The sequence below is a fragment of the Lissotriton vulgaris genome, chromosome 7 (assembly GCF_964263255.1).
Source record: "Lissotriton vulgaris chromosome 7, aLisVul1.2, whole genome shotgun sequence".
Lineage (NCBI taxonomy): Eukaryota > Metazoa > Chordata > Amphibia > Caudata > Salamandridae > Lissotriton > Lissotriton vulgaris.
In genome coordinates, this window is record NC_141695.1 from 1,049,831,157 (window position 1) to 1,049,849,416 (window position 18,260).

Below are 18,260 nucleotides of genomic sequence, written 5' to 3' on the forward strand. Positions count from 1 at the left end.
TGATATAACATTAAAAAAAGAAAAAATTGTCATGAGCAATGCCAATAGCTCCACCTTTAATAATGCCGAGACCATTGCATTGTAAATGCTTGTTCTATAGTGGAGAGGAAATATTGCTATGGGAGTTAAAATGGGAAACACCCTCTCCTACCAGATAGCACATCTGTGTTTGCGAAAAGGACTACTGTCTGCTTACAGCCCACTCATTGCTTACTATTTGTTTGCTTTATTGTCCCTTATTGGTTTTGTTTATATTCGTCCGCTTGTGTGGGCTTTACTTCCTCTTCTGTGTTTGGTCCTCTCCTGGAGCATGCATGCATTACTTGCTTCCTTCCACTGCTCACGTTTGAAGCACTACTATTTAGGTCGAGCCTAGAGTCCGCGCTCAAGCGCTGCTCTGGTGAAGATCTGCTGTAGTTCAGTACGTGAGGGAAGCCCCGGCCACTTCCCCGCCCATATTTTTCATTGGCTTGTCTTTGTCCTTCCTAAATGCTGCCTTTGGATTCGTTTTTAGGCTGGTTAGTCTCTCCTTATTACGGCCATGTCATCATTTGTATCCTCCCATGGATACTGGCCCCTTTACTTCGAGTTACACAGTATGTGTTATTTAGACTGTGAACACTAGTTTCTTTAATGTGGTTCTCCTACTGCTTTCTCTACTTCCCCTCCCTCCCGTAGTCCGTGCCTGATCACCCCCTCCCCCCCGCCTGCACTCCTGTTGTCCGTGCCTTCTCCCCCTTCACTCCTGTTGTCCATGATGACTACTGTTTGCAATGCAATAGGTCTTGCGTTAATGTGAATCCTATTGCATTGCAAATGCTTGTTTCCTTTACCTCAGTGCGACACCGTCAATGTCATCAACCGGCCCTCTCGCGCACAGAAGCGCAAACACTGGACAGCCAAAGAGGACTGCTCATGCACGGCAAGTGAGTCACGAGCGGTGGCCAACTTAGGAACAGTAAAGAACGTTGTGGTGCCTACGGTGTTCAATATTGCGCACACACACACACACACACAAAAAAATGTATCTGCCTGACCTGTACATGGCCACTATTTACAATCCTCAAGCAGCGTTCTGCCTGACTATTCTCTGCCTGACCTGAACAGGAACACCCTAGTTGTCATGTGACATAAACTATTATTTCCACCGCTGGTCCCACCCCACTCTTTTATCAGTCTCATTGAGAGCAGCATATAGCACAGAAGGAGAAATAAGAAGGGCGCGCTAGCCCCTATACTCATGGGAAGCAAACAGTCTGTTAGTTTTAAATGGTGTTAGGAGCGCTGTAAGGAGTGGTGACTTACCCGCCTTTTTTTTTCAACTGAGGCAGACGAAGGACTCTCTCTTAGTTATAACCATTGACTTTGTTAGTTCGGAATAGTATATGTTGCTTTAACCCCTTCCATGCTGGGCCATTTCCGCCGCTGTGCGGTAAACAAAAGAACAGGGCGGGGCCGTGACGAACCCCAGCCGTCATCAGCACACGAGCGCCGCAGAGCGTGACGGCTGGGGTTCGTCACCAGCATGGAAGGGGTTAAATTAAAAGGACAACACGTTATTTAAACGGGATGGATGGTGGCTCAGTTTCAACGTAGTTGTCAAGTTTGGGACACATTCCCTTTACCGACGCGGTCTTGAATTTATCAGCACAGAAGAAGGTCTAAGAATGGCAGTTGTAGAACTCTATAGTGGTCATGGTATGTTAAAAACAAACATACCAGAGCCATGCAGATTTTTTTCTTCTCAGTCACACTTTTGACGTGATACTTAATACTGTTGAAGTAATTTGAATATTTACAAATGTTTAAATATTTTCGTCCGCTACCTACTAGATGACAAACTGAAAGCATTTTTTTTATATCCTATTTTTTATTTGCAAATTGACAATGCATCTCCCTCGTATAGATTGCGGAGCTTTTATCTCCACGAATGTGACAGACTGTTAGAAGATGGCGCCCGCGCGTACACACGTGCTCCTCAATGTTGTGCTGCTACATGTGGGCAACTGCGCATGCGCTGCGTTCACATTTAGACAAGTCCAGTGCAGGATTCCCTGCTTGTGAAGTCGGCGAGGTCCCTGGTAGAGCTGCTGGTGAGTTGGGAGGTCTGTGTATACATGCCAACGTGTAGGTCATCACGCAAATTGATAGGTAATGTATGACGAGTCAATTCCACTTGAATTTAGTGAGCGGGTCTTAAAGCTCACCATTACCTAAGCAAGGCAGACCGTACCGAAGGAGACCTCTAGTTAGAAGAGAAATGTTTTTACCAGTCTGTTTAAACGCACTTAATTCACCCTAATTCTGGTTTGTAGTGGGAGATGGGTCCAAAGCCGCAGAAGCGGTTATATCAATATCGAAGTTGCCATGTCTTTTTTTATGCATTCTGTGTAATATTTCTGTGTTTGTGTGCTTGAGTGTAACAGGAGGAGATGGTGTTGTAGGTGGTATGCATAAACATGTAAATAAACCACTCGAAGCTATCTCGGGGTAAATCGGATGACCCGCTAGTTTGTCTCCCCAACCGCGCTTTCTGCTGTTATACACCCCCGACCCCTCCTGACCCACACCCTCCTCCCGACTAGCCATTTAGAAGCCTGAGTTTGCAATGAAGTTTTGTAATTTGACGAACTGACTCTGTCATCTGAAGGATAGCTCTTCTGTCAAAGGCCAGATCTGTAAATTGGAAACAACTTTAGCAGCAGCTCTTCGATTTATTATTACAGCCATTACGTTTTTTATTCACTTGAAGACAAGTAAAGTTTATGAAAGCTGTGTTTCTTCATCATTTCCTGACTGTACAGTGCTCTGAAACCCACCGAGGGGTGGGGAGGGGAGAGTCTGTGCTGTATCAGACTATATATAAATATATAAAATGGAGGTGAGGTAGACTCTAGAAGAGTGATGCAGAGAAGGCAGAATTTACGCCTATTGGTAGAACCTCGCATACTCTAACCAGCAATCCGCAATGGGAAATTAAAAACACTGACGGATGGTAAAGCTTGATGTAGGACTGGGTTAAGTGTTGTGAATGATGAGGACGCAAATTCTAAAACACTTTAACAATTTCTTCAGATGCAGGAGTTTGAAGTCTGTACTAATCAATCAAAAGTTGGAATGGGTGTCCATATCTTGGTTAGTTTAACACCTTGGCTGCTAAGGCAATTTCCAGCCTGTGCTGGACATTGATATTTTACATTATTCATGACGAGCTCAGCTCGTCATCAGCACAGCTCCAGCACAGCTCGTCATGAGCAGGGAAGGGGTTAAACTTCAGTTTGATTGAGTTTGATGAACAGATTCCTTTATTTTGAGTGCAAGCTCTTACAGTGGAAATGTAAAAGCTGCTGAGACACTTAAAAAGTCTCAAACATGGAGGGCTGAAGAACATGTTCATCACATCATGTAGTATAGCAATTCATTCTCCTGTATAAACTCGCTGTGCTACAAATTAGCAAGATTAGGAATAACAACCATTCATTATATAAATACATTGTAATTAAAGAGTAAATGAGATTCTAATGAACTCCGTTTGAATAAATATTTGACTAGGCAATGTTGATTATGACAATCGGGGTAATAACCGTGGACAGGTCGAACAGTTGTAACTTGCATTTGAGAACAAGACTGCTTATATTTTCTTTGAAAGGTGCAGAAATCTTTATACTGATTGCTTATGTTAGAACTACCTGGTTTTTACTCTAACATTCTTGTAATGTTGGGTTCCTCTAATAAGCACATATCCCTTTAAGGTTCGTACTTCCCTTCTCGGGGACACTGTATAGAATGTGTTTGCTGTGTAATTCTTAGAACAGGAATGTCCCTGTATTCTCTGTCAGTTGCTATCCCAAGCTGTTAGTGGATGAGGCGAATAAATTATGCTGAAGAACTGCACTTAGTTTCCTTTTGAGTTATTTGTGAATATACCACATTTATATTGGCGACGATCCTACCTCGAAGACGCCTCAACACGCAGTCTTGCAAGAATCGTATATCCTCTCCAGCGGCAGATTACAATCAGAAGGAAGCGTTGTCTTCCCAGCGGCGGTTTAAAGAAAGAAGGAAGACGTCCATAGACCCTACGGTCCGGTGAGGAGTAGAGCGGGAGGATATTTAATTTTAAGGGAAAGTTTGGAAAGTAAAAGAAAAATAACGCACTCCGCGTTAAAACCACAGTTTAATCCTGCTCGCGTGAAGGCGCGCGACCATTACGCTGTGCGTTTCAACTTTTGCCTCTCAGCGTTTCAGTGACGATTTGCGCAAAAGTGAACGCCTGTTACGTCTTTTGCACACGTGCGTTTCAGTGACGTGGGACGCTCTGTTTTATCAGCGTTCTCTGCGTTTCACTGCCAGATTAGTTTGGAAAGGAACGTGCATTACTTAAACGTTCTTTCCAACAAAGGAACAAAGCAGCAATGAAAGAAACTGGGAGAAGCATTATTTAAACGTTCCACATCATTATTGAAGAAAAGAACGTTGGCTAAAGGAACCCACAAGAGGAATAATAACTCTTTTCCACTGTTTTTATTACTAAAAAAAAAAGAGGAGAGAATAAAGAAGTATTGAGAAGTTATTAATACATGAAAATATATTTATTAAAAGAGACTGATATTGCTTAACAGAAAATTCACATATTAAAGATTTATAGGAGACCCAATTTAAAGAACACAGTCTGTATAATAATTAAAAGATTGGTTTATTTAGTTTATTTTTTTTTAAAAAAAAAAGAGAGTGAAGAAGATGCAAAATGTAACTCAGCCTGCATTTTTTTTAATAAGTCCTGGTGAACCAAACGTAAAATGGCAGAAATGGAAGAAAATCTTTGCAAATTATGCAAGAGTATGTGGCACAAATTTAAGTGCAGAAAGGAAACACTCATTATTATTACACTGCCTAGGAGGAGAAGGTCAAGATGTACTGGAACACCTACCAGAACTCACAGCGGCAGAACAGAGGAACTTAAATGAGTATGAAATAGCCATAGAACAATTAGATCGTCATTACCTTCCAAGATTGAGCACAATAATGGAAAGATACCATTTTGGACTAAGAGGTCAAAAGAAGGATGAGTCTGTTGAAGACTATGTATCTGCACTAAGAACATTGGCATCTTCATGTAAATTTGGTCAAACGTTGGAAGAAAGGATAAGAGACCAGTTTGTATTGAAATGTGCTCATGACAGCATTCGTAAAGAACTATGGCTGAAAGACGAACCACCTTTGGAAGAAGTACTTGTAATTGCAAAACAAGTAGAGCACATGACGAAATGTGTGGATGAATTAAAAGGAGAAAAAGAGAAGTTGGTTGAACCAGAGAACAAAACTGAATCAAAGGTTGAGGAAGTTGTTTGTCAGGTCAAGAGAGAAGACAAGGCAGAAAGTGGGAAACATGACAATGTGACAAATAGATTTAATTCAAATTTTAATATGACTAACAAATTTTCTTGTTTCAGATGTGGTAACACTGGTCATTTAGCAAATGCTCCAAATTGTCCGGCTTTGAAATCTGTTTGTAATGACTGTGGGAGAAGGGGTCACTTTTCAAAATGTTGTAGAACAAAGAGTAACAGGAGAGATAATACTGTTAAGAGATGGTCTCAGCCACAAGTGAAAACTGTGACTTTTCAGATTAGTGGTGGTCCATTGGAACATCCCACACATTTAGTTAAGGTGAATGATGCTATGATAGAGTTCAAGTTTGATTCTTGTTCTCAGATCACTATGATAGATGAAGATTTACTGCATAAAACTTTTGGTAAAGTTGTTAAGTTATTCAAAAGTGATATCTTACCATTAGGGTATGGGAGCAAACCAATAACAATTTTGGGATATTTTATGGCCACTATGGAATTGGGATGCAGAATAATTCCAGGGAAGATTTATGTCACGAATTTTGGGGATGCATTAATTAGCTGGAGAGACCTACGTGATCTTGGGGTTACACTCGATCCAAATGCATCTCCTCAGGTAAAGATACTAGAGGTAGAAAATCTGTCTGACATGTTTGCAGAAAAATTTCCATCTGTATTTAAAGATGAGTTAGGTTGCCTGAAAGGTTTCAAACATTGCATCAAATTAAAAAAAGATGCCATTCCAATAGTAGCAAAGGTAAGGAGAATTCCACTTGCTGAACAAGAAAAAGTTCAAAAAGAAATTGAAAAGTTGATAGCAAACGAAATAATTGAACCAGTAGAAGCAACGGATTGGTTGGCGCCTATTGTAGTAGCAAAGAAGCCAACTGGAGAAATTCGTTTATGTATTGTCTTAAGAGCTTTAAATAAGGAGGTGGTGGTGGATAGATTTCCATTACCAAATATAGACGAGATTGTAGGCACATTGGAGGGCGCAAGGTACTTTACGACTCTAGATCTTGCGTCCGCCTACCATCAGGTAGAATTAGATACCTCTTGCCAGGATTTGACTGCTTTTATTACGCCCATGGGCACCTTTAAATTCAAAAGAATGCCTTTTGGATTAATATCAGCGGCCTCTGTATTCCAGAGAATCATGACGCATATACTCAAAGGACTGAAAGGTGTAAAATGTTATCAAGATGATCTCCTGATATTTGGGTCGGATATGAAAGAACACAATGAACGTGTATGTGATGTACTAAAAAGATTGTCTGATTCTGGTTTGTCTCTCAAAAAGGAAAAATGTAAATTTGGTTTGGTGGAGGTGAATTATCTTGGTCACTGCATAAGGAGTGAAGGGGTTTTTCCAAAATCAGATCTAGTTGCTTCTATCGATAACATGGCTGAACCAGTTAGCAGGGAGGAATTGTTATCGTTCCTTGGAATGGTAGAATTTTATGGAAAGTTCATTATACATTTTGCGGATAAGACCAAAAATATGAGAAGACTCACTGGGAAAAGTGTTGTGTTTGACTGGTCGGATCTGTGTAAAAAGGAATTTGAGGGAATAAAGGATGAATTAAAGATGGCTCCATGTTTGCAAGCATTTGTCCCTGGTCTACCTACATATGTATTCACTGATGCTAGTGATAAGGGATTAGGAGCCGTTCTGGTTCAAAATAAGCATGGTCAGGATTCCTTAATTGCCTGTGCATCCAGATGTCTTCGTGGTCCGGAGTTAAACTATTCAGTTATTGAAAAGGAATCTTTAGCTATATTTTGGGCACTTAAGAAATTCAGAAACTTAGTTTGGGGGACTAAATTCATTGTCAAGTCAGATCACAAACCTTTAAAAGAAGTTTTTTGTAAAAAGGGATTAGACTCTATCTCCTCTAGGATTAGAAGATGGATAATATCGTTACAGGAGTTTGACTTTGAGGTACAATACTTACCTGGGGTATCTAATAAGGCAGCAGACTGCTTTTCAAGGTTGGTGAGAGGAGACAATGTATGCTGTGATGAGGAGTATATTGATGAGGATGACTTTCCAAATGTATGTGAGGTTACTGAGGGTGTGGTAGGAAAAGACGAGTGGAAAGAAGAATTATTAAAAGATGATGAGTTGAGTAAAGTTTTAACCTTATTGAAGGATAACAAACGTCTAGACAAACCATGGTCTCTGGTCTCACAGGAGTTGTCCATTTCTGATGGTATGCTAACTCGTGGGTTAAGGCTTATACCTCCTTCTTCTTTGAGGAAAAAGTTATTGCTACATGCACACTCTGGTCATTTGGGTATTGTAAAAACCAAGGAGATGATTCGTACTCAATTTTGGTGGCCAGGTATGGATTTAGAAGTTGAGCGGATGGTCAGAGATTGCGTTGAGTGTTGCGCAAGTGACAAAATTCTAAAAGTCAGGCAAATGCCAATGGTTTGTAGGGACTTACCCAATCATCCTTGGGATGAGTTAGCAAAAGACATTTTGGGTCCTCTCACAGGGGTATCTGACACACCTTATCTAATTGTTTTAATTGACTTGTATTCTCGCTGGATAGAGGTTTGTGCTGTTAATGACATAACCTCAAGTTCTATCATCAAATTTTTATCTGATGTATTTATGAGGGAGAGTTTTCCAAATAGCTTACTATCTGATAATGGCCCTCAATTTTGCTCTACCATATTTGATGATTACCTTAACAAATGTGGTATAGTACATAAACGTTCATCCTTATACCATCCAGAAACTAATGGTGCGGTTGAAAGGGTCAACCGTACGATAAAGGAATGTATTCAGTTAGCTAGAGCTAACGGTTTGAATTGGAAGGAGGCTTTGAAGGAAAGAATAGATGCTTATCGTTGCTCTCCCCACTTGACCACTGGAAAATCCCCGTTTGAATTATTCAAGGGGAGAGTTCCGAATACAATGTGGTGTCCAGGTTGGATGAATCTAAAAAAAGGGTTTGTTGACAATCGTGTTGGTGCTTGGAGAGAGAGAGAGCTACAGAAGCAAACTTGTAGAAAAGCATACTTCGACAAGGTTAAATGTGTTAAGTTTCATGATGTAAAGGTTGGTGACCTAGTAAAAATAAAAGCACCTGTAGGGAGAAGGTCTTGGTCTAAATACACTGATATCAGACCTGTTATTAAAGTTTTTGGCAATGCAATCAAAACACAAGATGGTAGGATTTGGAACAAGAGTCGTGTGGTGGTTGTTAAGTCAAAAGGCATTACTCATTCTGTCTGTGATTCTGACTCTGATCTACTTGGCACGATGGATCCTACTCCATCCTGTTCCAACTTTTCACCTAAAGTACGTGCAAGAAGTCTGAGATTACGTAGTGCTCCTATGTATATGAAGGATTATGTATAGAAAACGTTCATCCTTTCCTTGTTTCTTTAATGTTTCTTATTTTTCTCCAACTTGCATTTCTGTGTTGTAATTTGTTGTGAAGAAGGGAGATGTGTAATGTTGGGTTCCTCTAATAAGCACATATCCCTTTAAGGTTCGTACTTCCCTTCTCGGGGACACTGTATAGAATGTGTTTGCTGTGTAATTCTTAGAACAGGAATGTCCCTGTATTCTCTGTCAGTTGCTATCCCAAGCTGTTAGTGGATGAGGCGAATAAATTATGCTGAAGAACTGCACTTCGTTTCCTTTTGAGTTATTTGTGAATATACCACAATTCTATTATACTGTGCTAGCTTAGAATGTTTTAGTAGAAAGCATAGCAAAAGGATAATGTGTATACCAAGACATCACAGTGGGTTATGTTAACATGATGAGCTCTGTGTAAAAGCAAGTAATATGCCCAGCAACACAGATTTTTACGTCTGGTGTTAGTAAATACTGTTCTTGATACAAAAATTAAACGGGTAAAATACTTACCTGGCTTTTCCGCCAGCCCTCTTCATTCATTGGCCTGTTATTGTGTCCTTCACATTATTCATCCATCCACTACAGCATCTTCAAATGGGTCAGCCCTCTTCAGCCGTTTCCTAACTTCACTGCGAATGTCTGCATGCTGCCCTTCTCAATAAGAGCACTTCCACACGCAAAGCAATTCCATCGAATGCTGGGGACGCTAATGCAACATGTGCATTTGAGCCTAAAACATTTTTACTTTTCGATAAATCTTTTTAAAGATTGACGAGTGCCTGGCAGTTTAATAAAATTGTACATAAAATGTATTTATAGGGACCTTCAGTTAGCCTTCTTCCTCTATTACTGTGTTGCTTTATCGTTCACATTTTTCTTCTACCCACTACAGCATGGGGAAATGAGCCGGTCCACTTCAACCATTGACTAACATCACAGTGAGTCTTGGCATTCTGCACTTGTAGAATGTGCACTTAGATAGAAAAAAAGTAGTTCTCTTTAGTGGCAGTCACTTCTGACGCACTGTGCTTTTTGGACAAAACTGATGACACAAACAGTTTCTGTTACAAAGTTTTACAAACATCATTACAAAACAGTACGTTGGCAAAACCTAAAAGTTGGCAGCTACCCAAACATTTTGGCTTTTTCAGTGATTGTTTAGCATGGTTAACGTATCAAGAACGTGTAAAAACATGCATGCATCTCAACTGGTTTATACTCCACCAACAAGCTTTTACAGGAGATTCCAAGCCCTAATCCAGAAGAATTGAACAGGAAGAAGCGAGCCACGGCAAATCTAACAACTATAAACAACTATAAACAGGTCACCGATGCCAATATTGCTCAAAAACAGATGGGAAGCACTGCAGAAAAGGCACCTTTGCAGAGCTTCGTAACGCATGACCAAGTTGATTTATCACATGGACAGTACGCTGTGGGGAAGGAGGCATGCTGGTATCTAGTGGGAAACATGCTAGCTCTGATGTGTGTTCTGTCACTGTGGATTGTAGCAAATCACTGACCACATACCCTTGTGTCACAGGTCACTCGTCTGTAATTGCACACCGGTCCTGCGGGATTACTTTCTGCACTAATACCTCCCTTGACTGACTACACGTTGAACAGCAACACAGTGCATTCGCATGTGCCCTCCTACCTCATCCCAATAGGCTTGCAACTCAGGCAATGTTATTTGTAGTCCTGATGATGATCCTTTATTTTGTGTAGGATCGAAACGCCGTCGACTGTTTATGTAGTGACACACTAAGTTTCCACTGTGTTACACAACTGTGTTTTCTACATGAGTTTAGCTAGGCTAATGTAATATTTTTCACTAGTGGCTCAATACTCAATTGCATGATAATTCCTTCCCTTGCTGTTTGGTCCTTGTCCCTTATGTTGTATGTACTGGATACAGGATTGATTCCCACTGTATAATTGTTTGTCTTATATTTTTTGTCATTTCTGCAATCAATTAAATCAATGTCCGGCTGGACACCTCCCTCATTATAGAACAGATTCTTGTCTATAAATTATTTGTTTTTGTTTATCCTGATTAATCAAGGACCCTTGTCACTTGATAAAATTTCTACCCTTGGTCCTTGACTACCTATAGGGTTCCCTTGTTCTTTTGAAATCGTCAATAAATATTCGCACACAAGAATAAAAGCATTCTCAACTTACTGGATGCATTCAGTGTCCGGACTGGAGTAGAGTACAGTGCTCTTTAAAAAAATATTTACCTCCAAAATGGCTATTTGATCAGAGCTCTGAAATGAAATTGTTGAAGCGTAAACTCACCAAGCCAGTAACCTCTTTTGTGCCTGTGTTCTATTCTTGCCAATGCCAAGAAAGCAGTCTGCACCATAAAACTCATCAGAGAGCACTCCAAACCGAAGTGTTTATTCCTTTTTGTTGCTTGATCCATAGAATTATGCAATGCAATAGCAGGTGGTTTCTTAGTTAAATCAAGAACTTTGGTTCCCTTATTAACCTCAATTTGTTCTAAAAATTAAGTCATTTATGTATGTAACAGCACCTAATGTATTAACTCGACTTCGCAAGTGGTCCTTGCCTTTTAAAGTGAAGTAGTAAGTAGCTTATTCACAGGATCACCCTTTCTCTAAACATTATCCTTAAAAGTCGCATTTCCATTTACCTTTACAAATCTTGCCCTCCTCACATTTTGTTATATTTGATTTCTGTCCTCTTCCTAATTTGGATTTTATATTAATTTTCAATTTATTGAAGGTCTTAAATTGGCAAGGCATGCTGAGCTGTAGGAGCTCTTCATTCCCATCCTTCAGTTACAGATAACACACATTATTTCTTGTCCTCCTGCTCCTTGTCTGATCTGTTTCTTTCCCTTGGTCTTGGCTGATTCCTCTTCACTGAATCTCCGCAGATTATACCCGGCGGGTGTCTAGTGTACCTACACATATGGTGTATGTGTGTCTTCCTCACTCTCGTGCATGTGGCACTGGCCTCATCTTTGTTCCTCATAGCTGCTGTTCTTTTTATCTGGCGTTCCATTTGGTCTGAGTTTGTTTGCTGCTGGTTTCCTCTTGTCTTGTGCACATGGTGCATGCCTTCACCCCTTCTTCCATGTGCTTGATGCAGGCCTTTCACTTCAAAATAATTCTTAACTCTAAGAATTGCCTAAAGTATTGTTCACCCGGAGCTGATGTAAACGTTTCCTAATCCTTGGAATGTTTTACTCTTGAAAAGAAACCCTAGAATAAACATTTCCAACCAGTTTGAGGAATTTTGAGACGTTTTCAAGGAAAAGGAGTTAATACGTTTCAACCGCATTACGCTTATTATTGTGCTATTGCTTTACCACTTCAAGCAAAGATACCAACTGGGTAAATCTATATCTGCTCGCCCCCAAAGGAAAGGCAGAATTGAGGGAAAAATAGAGGACAATTATTAGTCATTCAATTTCTTCCGCTGGGGCTACCATCTTTTCTTTTTTATTCTAAAACTGGATAGTTACTCTAGCCCTTGGGTAGTGTACAAGGAGTTCAGTGCTATTGCACTTCACAGTAGAATTGACCTGGGAGGTGCGTACATCCTGCTTAGGATTAAGGAAGGCGACGAACAGAATACAACCTTTAAGATGAGGTACATGCATTATGAAGTTAGTTAGCCATGCTTTTTGACTTGGGTAAAGCCACAGTCACTTCTTAGCACTGCATCAATTATGTCTTCAGGGATATATGCCTCATGCTAAAGACCTCTTTGATGGTACTACTTTAGTAGGCAGGCTTAAGTTCTCAAATCAGCTGTCTGCAGTTGGTGCAGTATTGTTTCTAGAAGGTGAAGTTATCTGACTGCTGAGTTTATTGCAGTTTCTTTTTCAGGCGCCTGTTGACAACCTTGCTATTGCAATTTCTGTCTGTACTATGTTGCATATGGTTTGGCTTTAGTGGAGTGAAATATATTTGGGCTTGGGTGTGACTCATATCCATGGGTGCATCTGAGGGACTGTATGAGATTTCCAATTCTCTCCTCCTGAATTAGGGACTGATGTTTCCACTATCCTCCTTCGATTCCAGAATTTCTATCTGTTTTTGAGGCATTGTCGAAGCAACTTATATTGTGAAGTTTCCGTCCGAGTCCACCCAGGAAGCACTACACCAAGTTGAAATTTCTTTTCTTACTAGTCGGGGACTAGGTGATTACTCTGATTTCATGAGGATTCTTATTCGAGTTGATTTAAAAAAAAATATTTCTTAACTTAGTTGGGTAGAGGTGGATGAGCAAACTACAGTTTTGACTCCTTCCTTTTCAATCCCAAATGGTATGCTGCTACAGCAGCAACCGGGAGCATTATTTTGTTGCATTCCCTTTTTAGCTCAGTACTTTTGAAATGTTATGTAACTCAGCATAAGGTCAAATAAAAATCCTCCCAAGCTTACTGTTGCTGCCTTCTGCACGGTCTTCTTCCACTTTTAAGATTTCACGATTCACAGACACTGAATATACAGCAATTGGCACAGAACTTTCCACAGCAGGCAAGTAACTTAATCTGATGTAAGTACAGGTTTAAAGATCTGTTTTCCTATGTCCGGTATTAACAAACCCATAGAAGTACACTGCTTGGTCAACTTTGTAGAATGCTCTGCCTGCATCTGTGTTGAACCGCAATCTTCCATGTGTGTTGTGTGAGATATAAGAGAGTTTGGGCCGTTTATAGACTGAAAGTAGTCATTTTTAGGTGTGAGAACTGCAATTTTTCAATATGCTGCTAAGTGTAAATACAGCCATCCAATTCTGGATTATAAATATTTTATAATCGCACATTGTTAATGATCTGTTTGTCTAATGTTAAATTATGATTTATTTTTAGTATCTACTCTGCCGCTGAATCAGCCATTAAGCTTACCATATCAGCCTGCAAAACCACCACTTGGACCACCTCCTATTGATGGAGCGTTGGTGAACAGGCCATCTGTGCCTCCACTGGGTCCACCAAGCGGCATTGTGCCTCAACACCCACCCAGCACATCTGCTCTCCAGGATGGTAAGACAAATTCTCAAACATTGTCTTCTATGATTTAATCTACTGTTTTAAATTTCAATCCTCTGCCTACTCCATGAGATTAAACCAGGCCGAGTAAATCAGGCACTTTTAAATAAACTAAAACAACCCATAAAACTACCCTCACCCCCAGTTCTCCTTAAGACAGCAGATGTATTGTCTACAGCGTTGTCCGCACACTTCAATACAAAGTAGGAATGGGAGACCGAAGAATACATTTAACATCGGTCTCATGGGGGATCAAGTAGCATATCCGTAGGTAGGTCGGGCATGTCCGCTCTCGCTATTCAGGGAAAATAATTTGGATAAAAGGTGCCCATCTATCAGGATAGGAAGTGCAACTCTTGTCTACCTACCAGCACAGTTTGTGTAGCAGGGAGGTGTGATTGGGTGGTCTTATCGGTACCCCAAAGTGATAGAACCACCTGCTGAGTCGCCCTCAAAGCTCTTTTACTTAAATTAAATTTCAAATGGAAATGTTAGTAGTCTAGAATAAGGTTTTTGTTGTTGCATACACGGTTTTCCCTCTAGTAACTGGAGCATTGGGAATTTTTTTTCAGAATACCCACCCTCCCCCATTCAGCAGGGCATTGCTTTCCAAGAGAACACTAGTCTTCAGTGATTGGAGTATGTTGCTTCAGACAGCTAAGGAGACTTTCCTCTTATGACAGTATAGTTTGCTTTAGAAACATTATTTTGGGCGTCCATAGCAACCCCCATGAGGAAGCTAGATATTTTGCTTCTGTAAACCATCAAACTCTTCTCATTTGAACACCTGCACAGACCCTGGCTGAGATTCTCCCTGCTATTGCTGTACATAACATAACAAATTGAGGGCCTGATTATGATGGTCAGTCGTCCGGCCGACTAACCATCATTGCAGCAGGAATCGCATATAATGACTAGACCGCCGTGTATGTGGTCGGAAACTCCCTGTTCGAGGCATATGGGCTGCAGATGGTACATTTATGAATAGATCGCCATCTGGTGTTGGGCTCGGATGATTGCACTTGTTTTTCTCTTGGAGAAGTCTTTTGTCGTCACAAGACCGATGACTCCTCCCTTGGGTGCTAGTGTGCACGGGCATCGGCTCCATCCTTAGATTGTTTTTTCCGCCATCGGGTTCGGATGAGGATCGAAGCGCTCCGGATCGACTTCGAGAAAAAAGTTATATTTCGGCGCGTATTCCCTTTCCAATTCGACGGTATTGTTATCAAGCGCAAATTCATTTCCATTTCGACGCGCTTCGACGTCAACAACAAAATTTCCAACTTCTACGTTGACGAGACCGGGAGGCCTATCTCGACATAGTCCAGCCTGGAGTCCATGGAAAGGACTCCATTCAAAAGATGTCCAACGTGTGGTGCTAAGTTCCCACACAAGGACCTACACGAGGTGTTCAACCTCTGTTTATCACCTGAACACGAATCCAGGGACTGTGAAGCCTGCGCAGCATTCTCTCAAGTCGACGATTAGAAACCGTTGGGCCCGAAGACACGAGGTGTCGAGAATGCAGTCAGAGGCAATCCCGGAGCTTTTCGAGGCCCAGCACCCCGAAGAGGAAGAAGAATAAGATGAGGACGAGTCGGGGTCGGGAGTGGACGAGTCTGACGTCAAAGAAATCGACTATCATCAAACCGTGAGTGACGACGTCCCCTTACCAAAAAACCGACCCCGCTTGGTGTCGACCCTGCCTTCGAGCCCGGTCAGACTACCGAAAAAAGTTTCAGACGCCCGCCCTCGGGCTCGGCAACGAAACCGAAACACTCTGCCTCCCACCATGTCTGATCCAAGAAGCAATCGACATCGACATCCACACCGAAGCTCCATACCAAGGAAAGCTTGCAGTCGAAACATTCCATGTCGAAACCGAAACATGCTTCGACGTCGAAGACTTCCTCGACACCGAAAAGATCGGATTCGAGCAAACTCTCGGTGCCGAAAACACAAAAGACTGACAGAAGCAAAAGCACCGTCCGGAACCAAAAACTTCGGTACCGACACAGGAGCATCAGACAGATCCAAAACAAAAGACTTTGTTTATCGATTTATCGATCCACAAACTGGCAAGGTGGTGATAAAACTACCTAAAAAGAGGAAGAATGAACAGTTGAACGACAAAGCTCCTCCTCCTAAAAAGAGGACAATGGGGACAAATAGAATTCCCCCCCCCCCCTGTCTCCACAACCTAAAGACACCCCCTCTTCACCTCTTCCTCACACTCTGCCAGCTATTCCTCCACCTTCTACACCACGGCCATCTACACCTCAAACAGATGTAGAAAGTGACACAGGGTAGGGAGAACTTCCTAGGGATGACGACACTGTCCCAGAAGACGCAGACCCATGGGAAGATTATAACGCAGGGTCAGATAATGATAATGACCCTGAACTGTATCCCTCAAAACCTTCACCACCTGCTGATAATACAGGTATTGCACAGTTAATTAATAGGGCAGCAAAATACCACAAGGTAGACTTACATACGGAACCTTAAATAGAGGATTTCCTTTTAGAAACCCTACCTGCTGCACAAAACATCAGGAACACTACCAATGCTTAAGGGTCTCCTCAATCACACATCAGACATATTCAAAGACCCTGTGAGGGCTAGGGTGTTAAACCCAAGAATTGATAAAAAATATAAGGCAGCACCAAAGGACCCAATATTTATCAAAGGACAAATACCTCTGGACTCGCTAGTAATCACAAATGCTCACAAGAGAGCAAACTCATTAACTACAGGAGTAGCTCCTCCTCCTGACAAGGAGTCCAAGTTAATAGATGCCTCTGGCAAAAGAGTAGCATCTCAAGCGGCCAACAGCTGGCGCATAGCTAATACGCAAGCGCTACTTGCACGTTATGATAGGGCTCATTATGATGTGTTAGAAAAACTCTTTACACATCTCCCTAAGGAACATCAGAAAAGGGCAGATCAGCTCATACAAGAAGGGAAGATAATAACTAACACTTCCATTAAGTGCGCCTTAGACGCAGCAGACACTGCAGCAAGATCCATAAACACCAGTATCATGTTAAGAAGTCTCAGGGTTCAAACAAGAGGTACAAACATCCTTATTGAACCAACCTTTTGATGAGAAAACACTTTTCGGCTCAGGTACAGATGAGACGTTAGAAAAGATGAAAAAGGACACAGAAACGGCTAAATCAGTGGGAGCATTGCAACAGCCAACTCAAAGGGGTTCCTTTCGTAGGTCCACCTATAGAGGCGGATCAAAGAATACAGGCACAAGCCAGCAATCCACCTCTTTTACACCAACATCACCCAGAGGTAATTCTAGAGGCAGTTACAGAGGTAACAACAACAAGGGTAGAGGTCGCGGAAATAACAACAACCGCAACTCTCCTACCCCAAAACAGTGACTTCATACAGCTCCCCCCCAGACCATATAACACCGGTCGGGGGACGTCTATCACAGTTCCTACCTGTCTGGGAAAACATCACATCAGACAGGTAGGTGAGACAAAGTATCCAACATGGTTATTGCCTAGAACTCACAGCTACCCCACCAAACATCCCGCCCAAACAGCGTCCAATGAGTCAAGATCATCTAACATTGTTAAAGCAGGAAGTACTATCACTGCTACAAAAGCATGCCATAGAGAAGGTTCCACAACATCAACAAGGAACAGGGGTATACTCTCTATACTTCCTAATTCCCTAAAAAGACGGGTCTCTAAGGCCAATACCAGACCTCAGACCTCTCAATGCATACATACATTTTGAACATTTCCACATGGTCACGCTGCAACAAGTACTTCCTTTACTGAAGAAAGGGGACTTTCTTTCAACACTGGATCTAAAAGACGCTTACTTTCATATCCCAATTCACAAAGCCCACAGGAAATACCTCAGGTTTGTTGTAGAAGGACAACATTATCAGTTCAAAGTCCTTCCGTTTGGGGTCACAACAGCATCAAGGGTGTTAACAAAATGCCTAGCGGTGGTTGCAGCTCACCTAAAAGACAACAAATACATGTCTTTCCTTACTTGGACGACTGGCTAATAAAGGCCAAGTCACAAAAAGAATGTCTTCAAAACACACAAAAGACAATTCAGTTGCGGCACCAGCTAGGGTTTATGGTGAACTACACAAAATCCCACCTGCAACCAAACAAAGTTCAATAATATCCAGGGGCTACTATAGACACAGAAAAAGCCAGAGTATATCCCAATCCAGTCAGGATTCAAACAATGCTCACATTGATTCAAAGATTTCAACCACAACACTCACTAACAGCTCGAGTGTTCATGCAACTATTAGGGATGATGTCCTCTTGCATACTGCTAATACCATATGCCAGACTACAAATGCGTCCGCTGCAAGAATGTCTAGCAACACAGTGGAATCCGGCTCAAGGTCAGATTACAGATCTGGTGTTAGTAGACGACCGCACACATCGCTCTTTGAAGTGGTGGAACACAACAAACGTTTCCAAGGGGCGGTCGTTCCTAGAACCAATTC

General features: G+C 41.6%; 1 protein-coding gene across 2 annotated transcripts in view; it reads left to right on the plus strand.

The window, feature by feature from the left end:
- SEC24A (SEC24 homolog A, COPII component) overlaps window positions 1-18,260 on the plus strand; it is a 590,503-nt gene that overhangs the window by 120,800 nt on the left and 451,443 nt on the right. For both annotated transcript variants that reach the window (XR_015297552.1, XM_086931494.1), the window contains exon 3: window positions 13,583-13,756. Coding sequence is in view for 1 of the 2 variants with exons in the window: in XM_086931494.1 (XP_086787620.1) it covers window positions 13,583-13,756 (174 nt within the window). In the remaining variant the exon portion in view is untranslated. The remainder of the gene's footprint in view (window positions 1-13,582; window positions 13,757-18,260) is intronic.